General features: G+C 37.3%; 1 protein-coding gene across 2 annotated transcripts in view; it reads left to right on the forward strand.

Moving 5' to 3' along the window:
* The window catches only part of GRID2 (glutamate ionotropic receptor delta type subunit 2), a 1,541,190-nt gene that overhangs the window by 1,154,982 nt on the left and 368,382 nt on the right, over positions 1 to 17,826 (forward strand). For both annotated transcript variants that reach the window (XM_028849003.2, XM_015138804.3), the window contains exon 10: positions 17,129 to 17,326. In XM_028849003.2, the coding sequence (XP_028704836.1) occupies positions 17,129 to 17,326 (198 nt within the window). The remainder of the gene's footprint in view (positions 1 to 17,128; positions 17,327 to 17,826) is intronic.

A 17,826-nucleotide genomic window follows, 5' to 3' on the forward strand; every position in this document is an offset into this window, starting at 1 on the left:
ATGCTTGTGATTTTTGCACATTAATTTTGATCCTGAGACTTTGCTGAAGTTGCTTATCAGCTTAAGGAGATTTTGGGCTGAGATGATGGGGTTTTCTAAATATACAATCATGTCATCTGCAAAGAGGGACAATTTGACTTCTTCTTTTCCTAACTGAATACCCTTGATTTCTTTCTCTTGCCTGATTGCCCTAGCCAGAACTTCCAACACTATGTTGAATAGGAGTGGTGAGAGAGGGCATCCCTGTCTTGTGCCAGTTTTCAAAGGGAATTTTTCCAGTTTTTGCCCATTCAGTATGATATTGGCTGTGGGTTTGTCATAAATAGCTCTTATTATTTTGAGGTACGTTCCATCAATACCGAATTTATTGAGCGTTTTTAGCATGAAGGGCTGTTGAATTTTGTCAAAAGCCTTTTCTACATCTATTGAGATAATCATGTGGTTCTTGTCTTTGGTTCTGTTTATATGCTGGATTATGTTTATTGATTTGCGAATGTTGAACCAGCCTTGCATCCCAGGGATGAAGCCCACTTGATCATGGTGGATAAGCTTTTTGATGTGTTGCTGAATCCGGTTTGCCAGTATTTTATTGAGGATTTTTGCATCAATGTTCATCAGGGATATTGGTCTAAAATTCTCTTTTTTTGTTGTGTCTCTGCCAGGCTTTGGTATCAGGATGATGTTGGCCTCATAAAATGAGTTAGGGAGGATTCCCTCTTTTTCTATTGATTGGAATAGTTTCAGAAGGAATGGTACCAGGTCCTCCTTGTACCTCTGGTAGAATTCAGCTGTGAATCCATCTGGTTCTGGACGTTTTTTGGTTGGTAGGCTATTAATTATAGCCTCAATTTCAGAGCCTGCTATTGGTCTATTCAGAGATTCAACTTCTTCCTGGTTTAGTCTTGGAAGAGTGTACGTGTCCAGGAAATTATCCATTTCTTCTAGATTTTCTAGTTTATTTGCGTGGAGGTGTTTATAGTATTCTCTGATGGTAGTTTGTATTTCTGTGGGGTTGGTGGTGATATCCCCTTTATCATTTTTTATTGCATCTATTTGATTCTTTTCTCTTTTCTTCTTTATTAGTCTTGCTAGTGGTCTGTCAATTTTGTTGATCTTTTCAAAAAACCAACTCCTGGATTCATTGATTTTTTTGGAGGGTTTTTTGTGTCTCTATCTCCTTCAGTTCTGCTCTGATCTTAGTTATTTCTTGCCTTCTGCTAGGTTTTGAATGTGTTTGCTCTTGCTTCTCTAGTTCTTTTAATTGTGATGTTAGAGTGTCAATTTTAGATCTTTCCTGCTTTCTCTTGTGGGCGTTTAGTGCTATAAATTTCCCTCTACACACTGCTTTAAATGTGTCCCAGAGATTCTGGTATGTTGTATCTTTGTTCTCATTGGTTTCAAAGAACATCTTTATTTCTGCCTTCGTTTCATTGTGTACCCAGTAGTCATTCAGGAGCAGGTTGTTCAGTTTCCATGTTGTTGAGCGGTTTTGATTGATCTTCTTAGTCCTGAGTTCTAGTTTGATTGCACTGTGGTCTGAGAGACAGTTTGTTACAATTTCTGTTCTTGTACATTTGCTGAGGAGTGCTTTACTTCCAATTATGTGGTCAATTTTGCAATAAGTGCGATGTGGTGCTGAGAAGAATATATATTCTGTTGATTTGGGGTGGAGAGTTCTATAGATGTCTATTAGGTCTGCTTGCTGCAGAGCTGAGTTCAATTCCTGGATATCCTTGTTAACTTTCTGTCTCGTTGATCTGTCTAATGTTGACAGTGGAGTGTTGAAGTCTCCCATTATTATTGTATGGGAGTCTAAGTCTCTTTGTAAGTCTCTAAGGACTTGCTTTATGAATCTGGGTGCTCCTGTATTGGGTGCATATATATTTAGGATAGTTAGCTCTTCCTGTTGAATTGATCCTTTTACCATTATGTAATGGCCTTCTTTGTCTCTTTTGATCTTTGATGGTTTAAAGTCTGTTTTATCAGAGACTAGTATTGCAACCCCCGCTTTTTTTTGTTCTCCATTTGCTTGGTAAATCTTCCTCCTTCCCTTTATTTTGCACCTATGTATGTCTCTGCGTGTGAGATGGGTCTCCTGAATACAGCAGACTGATGGGTCTTGACTCTTTATCCAGTTTGCCAGTCTGTGTCTTTTAATTGGAGCATTTAGTCCATTTACATTTAAGGTTAAGATTGTTATGTGTGAACTTGATCCTGCCATTATGATATTAACTGGTTATTTTGCTCATTAGTTGATACAGTTTCTTCCTAGCCTCAATGGTCTTTACATTTTGGCATGTTTTTGCAATGGCTGGTACCGGTTGTTCCTTTCCATGTTTAGTGCTTCCTTCAGGGTCTCTTGTAAGGCAGGCCTAGTGGTGACAAAATCTCTAAGCATTTGCTTATCTGTAAAGGATTTTATTTCTCCTTCACTTATGAAACTTAGTTTGGCTGGATATGAAATTCTGGGTTGAAAATTCTTTTCTTTAAGAATGTTGAATATTGGCCCCCACTCTCTTCTGGCTTGTAGAGTTTCTGCCGACAGATCTGCTGTTAGTCTGATGGGCTTCCCTTTGTGGGTAACCCGATCTTTCTCTCTGGCTGCCCTTAAGATTTTTTCCTTCATTTCAACTTTGGTGAATCTGGCAATTATGTGTCTTGGAGTTGCTCTTCTCGAGGAGTATCTTTGTGGCGTTCTCTGTATTTCCTGGATTTAAATGTTGGCCTGCCCTACTAGGTTGGGGAAGTTCTCCTGGATGATATCCTGAAGAGTGTTTTCCAACTTGGTTCCATTTTCCCCGTCACTTTCAGGCACCCCAATCAGACGTAGATTTGGTCTTTTTACATAATCCCATACTTCTTGCAGGCTTTGTTCATTTCTTTTTCTTCTTTTTTCTTTTGGTTTCTCTTCTCGCTTCATTTCGTTCATTTGATCCTCAATCGCTGATACTCTTTCTTCCAGTTGATCGTGTCAGTTACTGAAGCTTGTGCATTTGTCACGTATTTCTCGTGTCATGGTTTTCATCTCTTTCATTTTGTTTATGACCTTCTCTTCAATAATTACTCTAGCCATCAATTCTTCTACTTTTTTTTCAAGATTTTTAGTTTCTTTGCGCTGGGTACGTAATTCCTCCTTTAGCTGTGAGAAATTTGATGGACTGAAGCCTTCTTCTCTCATCTCATCAAAGTCATTCTCCGTCCAGCTTTGATCCGTTGCTGGCGATGAGCTGCGCTCCTTTGCCGGGGGAGATGCGCTCTTATTTTTTGAATTTCCAGCTTTTCTGCCCTGCTTTTTCCCCATCTTTGTGGTTTTATCTGCCTCTGGTCTTTGATGATGATGGTGATGTACTGATGGGGTTTTGGTGTAGGTGTCCTTCCTGTTTGATAGTTTTCCTTCTAACAGTCAGGACCCTCAGCTGTAGGTCTGCTGGAGATTGCTTGAGGTCCACTCCAGACCCTGTTTGCCTGGGTGTCAGCAGCAGAGGTTGCAGAAGATAGAATATTGCTGAACAGCGAGTGTACCTGTCTGATTCTTGCTTTGGAGTCTTCCTCTCAGGGGTGTACTCCACCCTGTGAGGTGTGGGGTGTCAGACTGCCCCTAGTGGGGGATGTCTCCCAGTTAGGCTTTTCAGGGGTCAGGGACCCACTTGAGCAGGCAGTCTGTCCCTTCTCAGATCTCAACCTCCGTGTTGGGAGATCCACTGCTCTCTTCAAAGCTGTCAGACATTTCGTCTGCAGAGGTTTCTGCTGCTTTTGGCTTTTGTTGTTGTTTACTGTGCCCTGTCCCCAGAGGTGGAGTCTACAGAGACAGGCAGGTTTCCTTGAGCTGCTGTGAGCTCCACCCAGTTCGAGCTTCCCAGTGGCTTTGTTTACCTACTTAAGCCTCAGCAATGGCGGGTACCCCTCCCCCAGCCTCGCTGCTGCCTTGCTGCGAGATCGCAGACTGCTGTGCTAGCAATGAGGGAGGCTCCGTGGGCGTGGGACCCTCCTGGCCAGGTGTGGGATATAATCTCCTGGTGTGCCTGTTTGCTTAAAGGCCAGTATTGGGGTGGGAGTTACCCGATTTTCCAGGTGTTGTGTGTCTCAGTTCCCCTGGCTAGGAAAAGGGATTCCCTTTCCCCTTGCGCTTCCCAGGTGAGGCGATGCCTCGCCCTGCTTCAGCTCCCTCTGGTCGGGCTGCGGCAGCTGACCAGCACCGATCGTCCGGCACTCCCTAGTGAGATGAACCCAGTACCTCAGTTGAAAATGCAGAAATCACCGGTCTTCTGTGTCGCTCGCGCTGGGAGTTGGAGACTGGAGCTGTTCCTATTCGGCCATCTTGCTCCCCCCTCCTTTTTTTTTTTTTTTGAGACGGAATCTCACTCTGTCACTCTGTCACCCAGGCTGGAGTACAATGCCATGGTCTTGGCTCACTGCAAACTCCATCTCCCGGGTTCAAGCGATTCTCCCACCTCAGCCTCCAGAGTAGCTGGGACTACAGGTACATGCCACCATGCCTGACTATTTTTGTATTTTTAGTAGAGACGGGTTTCACTATGTTGTCCAGGCTGGTCTTGAACTCCTGACCTCGTGATCTGCCCGCCTCAACCTCCCAAAGTGCTGGGATTACAGGCATGAGCCACCGCTACTGGCTGTGAATATATATTTTTAACAGATGTAATCAATAGTTTTTTTCAGCCACTTAGTGAATTATTTCTACAGCTGCCTCAAATGTCTGTTAATTTATCTAGGGCTGTATATAATTCCCAGCCTTCTAACTGCAACTTGACAGTTTTATTTCTCATTCCCTGAACTATGTTGAAATGCAAATTAATGTCTTTACAGAGATATTTTTGAATCTATTAAAAAAAAAAAAAAAAAAAAAGAAAAAAACAAACCAACCCCGAACTTCAAAATGCTATTCTTGGTTTTTTAAAAAATGACCTATGGTCTAACTCTGTGTAGATAACTATGTAACAGGGCATTGAGACACTGAAGTTGACAGAGCAACGTGCTGTGCTGTGTCATACAGATAGACAAAAAAAAAAAAAAAAAAAAAAAAAAAAAAAACTCCCAGGCTGGGTTCTGTGGCTCATGCCTATAACTCCAGCATTTTGGGATCACTTGAGGCCAAGACTTTGAGACAAGCCTGGGCAACATAGTAAGACCCATCTCAAAAAAAAAAGAAAAGAAAAGCCAGGCATAGTGGTGTGTGCCTGTATTCCCAGCTACTCACGTGTTTGAAACAGGATTGCTTGAGCCCAGGAGGTTGAGGATGCAATGAGCCATTATTGTGCCACTGCGCTACAACCTGGGCAACATAACAAGACCACATATCTTAAAGCGAAACAAAATCCATCCATGATTGTAGGGCATTTAGGTTGTTTTCAACTTCTTCCTAGATAACTTGCAAAGAACATTTAAAAAATATATATTTGTGCATATTTTTACGCTCATTTATGATTAATTACTTAGATGTACAATTATTACATGAGATAATATGAAAATTTACAGTCACTTTTCTTTTCTTTTTATTTTTGATTTTACTTTAAGTTCCAGGATACATGTGTAGAATGTGAATGTTTGTTACATAGGTATACATGTGCCATGGTGGTTTGCTGCACCTATCAACCCGTCATCTAGGCTTTAAGCACCACATGCATTAGTTATTTGTCTTAATGCTCTCCCTCACCTTGCCCACCCCACAACAGGCCCCAGTGTGTGATGTTCCCCTCCCTGTGTCCATGTGTTCTCATTGCTCAACTCCCACTTATGAGTGAGAACATGCAGTGTTTGGTTGTCTGTTCCTGTGTTAGTTTGCTGAGAATGATGGTTTCCAGCTTCATCCATGCCCCTGCAAAGGACATGTTCTCATTCTTTGTTATGGCTGCACAGTATTCCATGGTGTATATTTGTCACATTTTCTTTATCCAGTCTATCATTGATGGGCATTTGGGTTGGTTACAAGTCTTTGCTATTGTAAATAGTGCTGCAGTAAGCATCCATGTATATGTGTCTTTATAGTAGAATGATTTATAATCCTTTGGGTAAATACCCAGTAATGGGATTGCTGGGTCAGATGGTATTTCTGGTTCTAGATTCTTGAGGAATTGCCACGCTGTCTTCCACAATAGTTGAACTAATTTACACTCCCATCAACAGTGTAAAAGTGTTCTTATTTCTCCACAGCCTTGCCAGCATCTGTTGTTTCCCAGCTTTTTAATAATCACCATTCTGACTGCTGTGAGATAATATCTGACTGTGGTTTTGATTCACATTTCTCTAATGATCAGTGATGTGGAGCTTCTTTTTGTATGTTTATTGGTCACATATATGTTTTCTTTTTAGAAGCATCTGTTCATATCCTTTGCCCACTTTTTGATGGGGGGTTGAGGCTTTCACTTTTTTATTGTGAATTTGTTTTCTGGAAAACTTTCACTAATTTTAATTCACATAAGTAGTGCATAAGAAAGTCCACTTTCTCACATGCTTGCTGATAAACATTGACATTTATTTTTATCCTTGCCAGTCAGATAAGCAATAAATTAAATAGTTCCTGTTATTTTAATTTGTATTCCCCAAAGGTATGTTAAGAGAGCAAAACAATAAATAATTCACCCTCAATGGTTGCTGTTAAACTTTGTCCTTTTAAAATTTAAACTTTAAAGATTGTGACTTTAATTATTGTTTTTTCTTCTCATAAATAATATTTCTCTTCTAAATAATTCTAAGTCACAATTATGCAGGGATAAAAAAAGAAAGTATACATTTTAATGTTTTCCTCCATTAAATTTGAATGTGTATTAATTTTGTATTCAGTGCTGCATGTTTTTACAGAATACTGTCTTTGGTTCCATATTGAACATTCACCTTGAGGACTTTAGTCTATTGATTGAAAGCTTTAGTTCATCTGATAGAATTATTATGACACATACTCCAAATGAAAAACAGTCAAGGACAGTCCCAGAAGTTAACACTCTTCCAAAGACTGATGCCTCCACTGAGCATCTCTAGGAAGTATGAGATGGTTTTGTGTCGTTTTTCCTAAGTTCTTATAACCCCACATCCAATGTGTCAACACATTTCATCAGCTCTACCTTCAAAAATTACCTAGAATCCAATTACATCTTATTAAATCCATTTTACTGCCAAGTCACTTCTGATTTATTGTAAAAGACTCCTAACTGATCTCCCAGCTTCTTTCCTTGCCTCTTCCAGTCTATTGTCAATAGTAACTGTCAACTATCTAGTAAACTGTGAAAATATATCTGATCATGTCTCTCCTCTGCTCGGAGCCCATCTGGCTTCCTATCTCAGTCAAAGTAACAGCTGACATCGTCATAGTGGCCTAAAGACTCTAGTGAAGCTCTACCCCATCCAAACACATTGCCTCTCAGATATTTCCTAAATATCTAGCTCTAGCTTTCTTGGTCCCAGCCACACTAGTGTCTCTTCTGTCTCTTAAACAAGTCAGAGACTCTTAACTGGTGTATTTGTACTTACTCTTTCTTCCGTCTGTATGTTCTTTCTATGGAGGTGCTTTCTAATTGAAGGTACAATCATTTCTCACATATACCTTGTTCTCATTGTTTATCTTCACAGCACCTATCACCATCTGACATTATATATATATTTATATATGTATATATAAATATACACATATAAATGTATACATATATAAATGTACATATAATATATATATTTATATATGTATATATGTATAAATATACATATATAAATAAATATACATATATAAATAAATATATATATTTATTTGTTTGTTGTCCGTCACTCCCAATAGAATGTAGGTCTAGAAGAATAGAAATGTTTGTTTGTTGTTCGTTTTGTTCACTGCTGTATTCTTAGTGTGTGCCTGGTATTAACACTCTTTTGAATGACTGAATAAACATCTGAATTTCTGCTATTTCTCTATAAGTAATATCAGTTTGGATAGAAATGCCACTAATCCTAAAACATTTTCAAATTTTATATGGTTTTTATTTTTAATATTTGTGTGGCTTTCTGCTACATTCCAATGTTTAACTGGCTTTAGTTTTCATTTATTAAATGCCTCTATATCCAGGTAATGTCATATCATAAGCTTCAGTTGACATTTATTATCATTACTATTTTTTATTTTTTAACAGAAATATGATTCATCAACTCCAGTGTTTGTAAATATCGTCACCATTCTGAAGTCAAATGTTGCCAAATTCTTTCATTAAATAGTTGCAGACTTCTCTCATTTGGTACAGCCAGTCACTCCTTACAGCTGCAATATGTTATATCTCGAATGTATTTCTTGATAGCTTTCTTTAAGATAACTACATTTGCAAAGTACTCTGTACCTAGAAACCTTTCAACAGATATTTATAGAATATAATTTACTCATGCATGTGATTAGACACATGTAAGATTCACTTGTGTCAAATTTACTAATATAATGAAAACTTGGACCAAACAAACAACAAAAAACATTATCCAGCACTCATACTCAAAAGCAGTCTGAGAGCTTGGTATTTTTCAGTTCCTATAGGGTGATCATGTGGTTCATAAAATCTTAGTCTCCAAAATGTATTTTCAAATGAATGCCAGGGAAAGCCAACAAATGAGAACTAGGGTACTTAGGATTATTGTAATTGCCTAATGTGTTTGGTGACCTTGTATTCCCGGTTAACAGCAACTTACGCTTCTTTCAAATTCTTTTGTACAAAAACCAATTGTTTTGTCCACTCTCTACTTAGCCTCTAAGTCACTAAGATGTGACTATTTCATTAGTTGAAAGCAAATGTCTAAAATTAAATATTTCATTTTAAAAATCAATCATCTTGCATAATAATAGCTTTAACTTTATGCTCAATTTAAAATATTTGTATTTAAATAACTGCTTACAGAACGGAAATAGAAATGATATATAAAATAATACAGAAGATATAAGGATTTAAGAAGTTAGGATGACTAAGTATTTTTATTTACTTTTATCATTTATAATTGAATTTTGTTGTCTGGTAAAAACATTTAAGGAAAGATTAAAAACTTAGTTTAATGTATTATTTCTAAACATTTGCTCCTTCATAAAATCTTCCTGCAATTCCTCTTTTTAAAAATGTTTTCATTGCATATCCCAATGATATGCTTTCCTTCTCTCCATGAAATTCAGATATTAGTTTTCTTTATAACACCTAGATTGTTTCTTCCTCTCCTGCTGTTCCTTATTTTGTTTTTCTATTCTGGTGTCTTGATATCTCCTTATAACAAATTCCATACCATTGGCCTTCCTAACTTGTAAACATTTCTAATACTTACATATGCTCTATAAAATATAATGAGTTTTTTCCAAGAAGAATGGTGGCCATTAATTCCACATATATCAAAATGGAATGTCATCCTTGAGCAAAATATAAGCTCACACCGTGCATAAAGACAACTATTGTTTGCTTCAGCCAGGAGTATGTTTTAGGGAAAAAATATTTTACACATTAAGAAATATTCTCTTCTTTCTTTAATGTCTTTGAGCTATATATGTGAGCAGAATTATAAAGAATTTCCAGTGACTAATTCTCAGTTTTGGCCTTCCTGGCATTCTGTAGTCGTGCATATTAAAACCTCTAAACAACTCTCATTAAAGCCTTAGCAGTAGAGCTTGTAGCTTGTACCTATCAAAAATGTCAGATGCTTTTTTCCAACGCCCTCACTAGCAAATAATATTACATAGTTATTAAAATATAGGAATTAACCCCCAAATCTGCAAGTTGCAAACAGTGTTGTAAATCAACTAAGCAATTATCATGAGATTTTTTAAGTGACTGAATACAGATTCAGAATCATGAAGTTATTATCTAATAACCCAACAAGTGATGTGAATAAATCCTTGCTAATACGAAAATTATCAGCCACTGAAACACCCTTTTCTACAAGCAGGTCTGTGGATCCTCATGCTAATGCACTTAGATTGATAAACCACAGACATTCTCTGAAAGCTTCATTTGTTCCAGTTGCTGAGGCTGTGCTTAGAGAATCTGTCATGCAAATGATCAGCAAATCATAATCTGCAATTTGTTTTCATTTAATAGGCAGACAGGTTTTCACCAATTTAGACTCAAGTCCTATTAATACTCTTTGAAACTAATTACTGGAAAATGAATTTTAATGGCAGGATTTTATCATTTATTATGTTCCCTTCTGTCTCTATAAAGGAAGACTCAAAGCCATCTACTTGCACTTTGAAAATATATGTTAAATAGGCACAAGCCATAATCTCCTGTCATCTGGGCCACTGCAAAGGAAACCCTAATCCTCTCTCCTGCAATAATCCATTCTACACTCTACTCTTAAAATTACTTTCTTATTATCCTATTTCCCTTCCACAAAAGCTTCAATTCCCTGTCAAATAAATAGCTGACACTTTAACATGGCTTTGTTGCCCTCCATTATCTGTTCGCAGTTAACATATTTTTATCCTTATTTGATATTGCAATATAACATGTACACAGAAAAAAGCATGAAACATTAATTAATAAATAGTAAAGTAACACCCAGAAATCACTACCCAGAGTGAAAAGCAGACCATTGTCATTACCACAGAAACCACCTCTTCGGTGCATCTTTCTGATCAGCCCCTTGGCAGCATCCCAGAGGCTAACCACCCAGAGGTAATCACTTTCTCTATTTTCTTTAGATTGTCTCCAGCTACGTGTGAATTCTTAAATAATATAGTCAATTTACCCATTTTTGAATGTTATGTAAATGGAATCAAACTCAGCTTTCCTTCGCTATTGCTTTTTTCTACCAACTTACTCTCTTAAACATTCATTCATATTAGGGTACAGCTTCTGTTAACTTCAATTGTAAGCTGTTTAGTATTCCACAGCATCAATGTACCACAATATATTTATCTTTTCCATGTTGATGGGCATTTGCATTTTTAGATTGTTTCCAGATTTGAGCTATTACAGACAAGGCTGCTATGAACATTCTTGGACATATAGTTTGGTGCCCAGTATTCTTTTGTCTTCATACCCAAGGAATGGAATTTCTAGGACATAGCCATGCGTATCTTCATACTAGATAAATATCGATGTAATACTTACAACCAGGTAATATTAACTTGTATATAAGTAGCTCTATATGCTAGCAGGCAAGTCAAAATCTTTTTCAAAATGGTTGTAAATTTATATATCCAGCAGCAGTGAATGCTGTTCACTCCTATTTCTAGTTCGACTTCTAAAAATAGGAGCACTTCTATTTCTTTATATGCCTGACAGTACTTGGGATTATCAGACCACCTCACTTTCTGTTCCTCCTCTATTTATACTCGCTTTGGGATTTTCTATCCTCTTGTTTATTCTTCCTTCACCCTGGGTATTAATTCTGACCTACTGCAATTCGTGAATTCTTTCTTCATCTGTTTCTAATATGTTAATGACTCAGTCATGAAGAATTCTTTCTTCATCTGTTTCTAATATGTTAATGACTCAGAAACTTTGGTAATTGTCTTTTCTAATTCTCAAATTTGTTTAGTTCTTTTTCAACTGTATAACAACACTTTTTGTACTTTCTAGTTTCCTGACAAAAAAAAAAAAAGTTGCCCTTCATTTCTTCAAACACAATTAATGTAATATTTCTAATATGCATGTGAAAATTCTAATATCTAAATTCTTGAGAGATCAATTTCTGTTCCTCGTTTTTTCTGCAGGTTCTATTTTTGAAGAATTATGTTGGTGCAAAAGTAACTGAGGTTTCTGCCATTACTTTTAATGGCAAACACTGCAATTACTTTTACACCAATCTAATATTTCTTTTCACCACATTTCTTTGATTTTTGTTTTGAAGATCATATTCAAAAACTTATTTGATGGAATCATGTTATACCTAAAGTAATGTTACCTTTTTCTAGAGAGGGTTGTGTTTTTCTCTGTCAGGAATCTGGAGCCTCTACCAGTGTACCACCATAAATTGTGTTAAAATTTGAGATTAAACTACACAGTCCTGGATTTTAATCAATAGGTGGAAAAAATTTGAGCTTCAAGGAGGTAAGCTTCAAGTAAGGCAGATTATGATGCCTCCTTCTTCTGTAACATATTGTGTGACTTTGAGTTGAGTTTCTTCCTGAGTTTTCTCATCTATTAAAAAAGTGCATAGCTGGTAACCCCCAAAATCATGATTTTCCTTTTATTTATCTATTTATTTATTTATTTATTTATTTTTAGTCTCTACCGTATTTCTTTGTTGTCCTGTCAGTACCAGTTCTGGTGTGTGTTGTTTTTTCTTTCTTTATATTTTTTCTGAGCACAGTGATTGAGTACATGCCCCACTAATAGGGTATAATTATTTTGAGAGTAATATCCATGACTTAATACCATATCTCTCACTATATTGAGTGTAGTACCTTGATGCAGTAGCTAGCTACTCAGTAAATGTTAAATGGATAAGTCAATGAGTGAATAAATTTTAGGGACAGGTGCATAGATAAAAGTGATCGAAACAAGCTAAGTATTACCGCAGAGAAGGAACACGTATCTTTTCTATTATAGTTCCCACAGCTTCAACCAAATTTCTTTTGCTATGTTTACCTGTCCAATATATTGGCTGGTTGTACTCATACAGTACTAGTCTGAGCTAGAATTTATGAGTAATGGTCCAAATCTGTAATACAGCTTAAAAATAAAGCTTTAAAAACATTGATCCAGATGAAGAATGATAAGATGCAATAAAAGTTTATTTAGGGTATAAAATTTAAAAGGTATGTTCATCAACAATTCATTTTGAAAGTCCCCTTAGTATAGCCATTTCTATTCTGTATCTTTAACCAATTACAGGTAACATTGCTAGGAACAGATTTTGACAACAGACTTGTGCAAGGGAATTGTGTGCCTAGAGATTTACTTAAATTGTAGAATTAAAGTCATTTCAAGAAAGAAATTTAACATATGAAGAAAATATAACCATTTAGCATACTAAATAATTGGTCTAGAGAGTTATGAGTTAAAAATGTACAAGAATTAATAATAGTTTTTAGCAACATATACATTGGGACAGTATTTTCGCCACATCTATTATTTACCTATGCAATCATTAAGTTCATAATTTTTAAGTATCACATCAAAGAGTGTTATTCAACTTCCTGATGAGTAAATTACTGATAAACATAGTCGATTTTTTCAGTTTCGAAGGTCCTGAAAAATAGATAAAGCATATGACTTCCAATTATTGATAGAAGAGCCAGTCAAATAATATCTTCCATGAATCCTCTTACAATTAGTTTGCTAATTGATATTCAAAATATAGAAATGAATGAATTGCACATAAGGAAATCAGTACTTGTTTTCTGTTGCCATCATATATCACAATACAAGCATTAAAGTCTGTTTTAATTATAGAACTTTATGATCTTATTTACATGGTCTGTGAATTTGATCTTTGTTTTGGAATTCCTTTAATCCATTCTGATTCTAATCACCTCAGGACCAACTTTAGTGTATTTGTGCAAGGCATAGTCATTAGCTAGCTCTATATGTTGTCCAAACCACCAAATGAGATGTAGCAAATTCTGCCAATTGTCTAAAGTTTTATTATGCACGTTAAATATATGAATATTTGAAATATCAAGATATGTTGTATTTTACCAATAATATTAAAGTATTACTTCTTCACTTTTCACTTGTAGTATGATGTCATTTAAACAAGTCAGTATTATTGAGAGGTGACAATGTGCTACCAGCCCTCACTCTCAGTGCCTTCTCGGCCTCAGCATCCACTCTGGCAGCGCTTGAGAAGCCCTTCAGCCTGCCACAGCACGGTGGCAGCCCCTCTCTGGGCTGACAGACGCCGGAGCCGCCTCTCTCTCCTTGCGGGGAGGTGTGGAGGAACAGGCGCCGGTGGGAACCTGTGCTGTGTGCCATGCTCACGGCCAGCGCAAGTTCCAGAGGCCCAGGGCAGTGAGGGGCTTAGCACCTGGGCCAGCAGCTGCGGTGGGTGCGCCTGGGCCCCCAGCAGTGCTGGCCCTCCAGTGCTGTGCTCGAGTTCTCACCGGGCCTCAGCTGTCTCCCCGTGGGGCAGGGCTGGGGACCTGCAACCCCCCATGCCCAAACCCCTGCTGCGGAGGGCTCCTGCGCCGCCAGAGCCTTGCCAACGAGCACCGCCCCCTCCTCTGGGGCGCTTGGTGCCAACTACCACCTACGTACTGATGAGTGTGGGCGCACCACACGAGACTGGCAGGCAGCTCCACCCGAGGCTCCAGTGTGGCGTCCACTGGGTGAAGCCAGCTGGGCTCCTGAATCTTAGTGGGGACTTGGAGAACTTTTAAGTCTAGCTAAGGGATGGTAAACGCACCAATCAGCGCTCCGTGTCTAGCTCAGGGTTTGTAAATGGACCAATAAGCACTCTGAAAAATGGACCAATCAGCTCTCTGTAAAATGGATCAATCAGCTTTATGTAAAATGGACCAATCAGCAGGATGTAGGTGGGGCCAGATGAGGGAATAAAAGCAGGCTGCCTGAACGAGACAGGGGAAACTCCTTAGATCCGATTATGCGGTGTGGTAGCTTTGTTCCTTGGCAATTTGGGTGCAGTGACTTTAAGAGCTGTAACACTCATTGGGAAGGTCTGCAAGGGAGGCGAGATGAGGAGCGCAGTAGAGAAGTAAGTGAGGCCACGAACCCACCAGAAGGAAGAAACTTCAGCTGCATCTGAGGGAACAACCTCCGGTCTATCATAAGAACTGTAACACTCAGTGCAGGGGTCTGTGGCTTAATTCTTGAAGTCAGCGAGACCAAGAACCCACCAATTGTGGACACATTAGTAGAAATTTGATTCATTCTGAAAACCTCTAATCGACTGATCTAATGTTCAATATTCATTAACATCAAGTATTAGTACAATGGGGAATGAAAAAGTTGGAAATACTCTTCTGTTCTTTCCCTTTCTTTCCGTTCCTCATTTCCCTCCTTCGCTTCCCTCCTTCCCTCCCCACCTTCCTTTCCCCATCCTTCCCTCCCTCCCCACCTTCCTCTCCCCATCCCTCCCTCCCTGCCTTTTCTTTCTTTCCCTGCCTTTGCTTTCTTTGTTTCCCTGCCTTTTCTTTCTTTCCTTGCCTTTTCTTTCTTTCCCTCCCCTTCCCTCTCTGATGGTCTCACTCTGTCACCCATGCTGGAGTGCAGTGGCATAATCTCGGCTCACTGCAAGCTCCGCCTCCTGGGTTCACGCCATTCTCTTGCCTGTTGCTCTCAAGTAGCGGGGACTCCATGGCCATTTTTATTTTATTTTATTTTATTTTATTTTATTTTATTTTATTTTATTTTATTTTATTTTTTATTTTATTTTATTTTTTTTATTTTAGCGGAGATGGGGTTTCACCGTGTTAGCCAGGATTGTTTCGATCTCCTAACTTCGTGGTATATCTGTCTCAGCCTCCCAAAGTGCTAGAACATTTTTTTCTTATAATCTCGGGCTGTGGCGAGTTGGCCCAAGTGTTGTGGGACATTTTAGGTGTCAGGGACATAAACTACTCTCATTTGTCTGCTGTGTGGAGTCCCAGTTACCAGAACACCAGCCATTGTGTGTTCTTTCTAGTTTTCAGGTAGCAGAAAGAACAAGAAGAAATGTTGCACAAACCACCCTGCTTGCATCACATTGGCCAGAATTAGTCACATGTCCATGAAGCAAGCCACAGTGCCTGAAGTAGGACTACAGATTTTCTTTATTCTCCATAGTGGTAAAATACAAACAATTAGAGAAGAAGAGAACTCCTGTAGAGGACAACTAGCAGTAACCTACTCTACTAACTGTCCATTTACTGCTTCATTTTGCTCTAAGATAACATACAAACAGTGAAACTAAAATATGTTTTCAAAATTAGAAATTGTAAGTACTTTGGATAACTAAGATTAAAGAAATGTTACAAATACCACAATATCAACATAGTTATAGAGGAACATGAAACTTAGTACTGATTTTCTGAATATCCAAAATGAAAAGAAGTACCTCAATAATTGATTACATTGTTTTTTTATCATTTTGAAAAAGGCACCACTGAGACAAAGTTCTTTGACCCTGAATAATTACAAAATTTATCTCATGGTAATTTTTAGGGAGAAAACTGTGTATTATGGTTGACAATATTCCTATAACAGGTGCAGTGATTTTATAAGCTACTTATAGTGTCTTTGAATAAAAGTCAAAATGAAAGCATTATGAAGGCTGTTTTGTGAGTCTCTGAGGAAAAATGATTCCAAAAAAAAAAAACCCTTTGGGTATTCTGGCTTATATACAAGGAGAGATTTTAGCCTGCCCAGAGGGCTGGGTGGACTACATACACTATGAATGGTTATCTGTAAATATTACTGTTGCTGAAAGATTTCTGAACAAGTGTAGGAAATTAAGGAATAGATTATCTAATTTTCTGTAGTCTGCCAGCATGTTTCAAATCAATCGAGCTCTCTTAACACCAGGTGTTCTCAAAAGTGAAAAGGGCCTATTTGTTAGCTTTAAGAAGACAAAAATGGGAAAAGATAAAAGAGGTGGAAGCAGAAACCAATTTGCTAAATTTACTAAATTAGACGGTTTATTGAAAAGGTAAGTGAATTTCTCATATCAGTCATAAAGAAGCTATTTTTGCAATGAAATGTGTGTTTATATCGAAGTCAGAAATTAGTTAGTGAATAACTCCCAGTAAATGTGAGATTATTAATTTCAGCTAAATTATGTGTTCTTAGAATTTTATCTTTTCAGGTAGTTTTATGTAGATTATATCTGTTAAAATTTTATTGGATGTAATTTACGTGGTTTACAAACAATAAATTCCTGAGACTTGATATGATAAATTTATAGTTTGTTGAATGTTTTGTTATTGAGGAATCTCAGATGGGTCCTCAGATGGCAAGGAAAATAAACTCATGGACCCTAAGTTTTTTAATTACTTTTATCTAATTTTTGATATGGTGATAATTAAAAGGGAGATGATAAGAAATTGAATTATTAAGCATTGTTAAATAATATGATGCATTAATAATGCATAAGTTATACTCCTGAGTTGCGTTGCTTCAAAGTATAAAGCAATTTTTAGATTTAATCAAAACTCTTTAAGGAATTAATCTTTGCTTTTAGGGAGCACTATAGATTGACATCAGAAATTTCTCTTATTTCCATGTAGGAAGAACCTTTTGTGATGGTCTCTGAAAATGTCTTGGGTAAGCCGAAGAAATACCAGGGCTTCTCCATTGATGTTTTGGATGCCTTATCTAACTACCTGGGTTTTAACTATGAAATTTATGTAGCACCGGATCACAAATATGGAAGCCCACAAGAAGATGGGACATGGAATGGCTTGGTAGGAGAGCTTGTCTTTAAGGTAAGAATTAATTAATTTGTCTCATACCTGAAGGTTCAATTATTTGTCTCGTACCTAAAGTTTCAACAGTAACACCTTGAAGCTAATTTCATATAAAATAAGTGCAATGTGTTTAGGTTGGTTAAGCATTAGGTGGTGGAGTTGAGTACAAAAGTCTCACTCAATACTATTTTATGAACTTTGTGGAAAAAAAAGTAAATGACAAAATAGACCAAATGTTAAAGTATATCCTGTGGTAGAAGAGGGTTTAGAGGAAGGCCTTTTCTTTGCTCAACTTATACCCCAAAAACTGTATATGATACATGATGAAATCACAATGTAACATACACACGCAATTAGTACTATTGTTTTCTTTTTTTTTTTTTTTTTTTTTTTTTTTTTTTTTTTTTTGAGACGGAGTCTAAATGTGATGTTATTGGAAAAAAAAATGCACTACTTAGAAACTAATCATTTCATTTTGGAATCTAATCAAGATAGGTCTATACATACGTATATATTTT

Source organism: Macaca mulatta, chromosome 5, assembly GCF_049350105.2.
Source record: "Macaca mulatta isolate MMU2019108-1 chromosome 5, T2T-MMU8v2.0, whole genome shotgun sequence".
Taxonomy (NCBI): Eukaryota; Metazoa; Chordata; class Mammalia; order Primates; family Cercopithecidae; genus Macaca; species Macaca mulatta.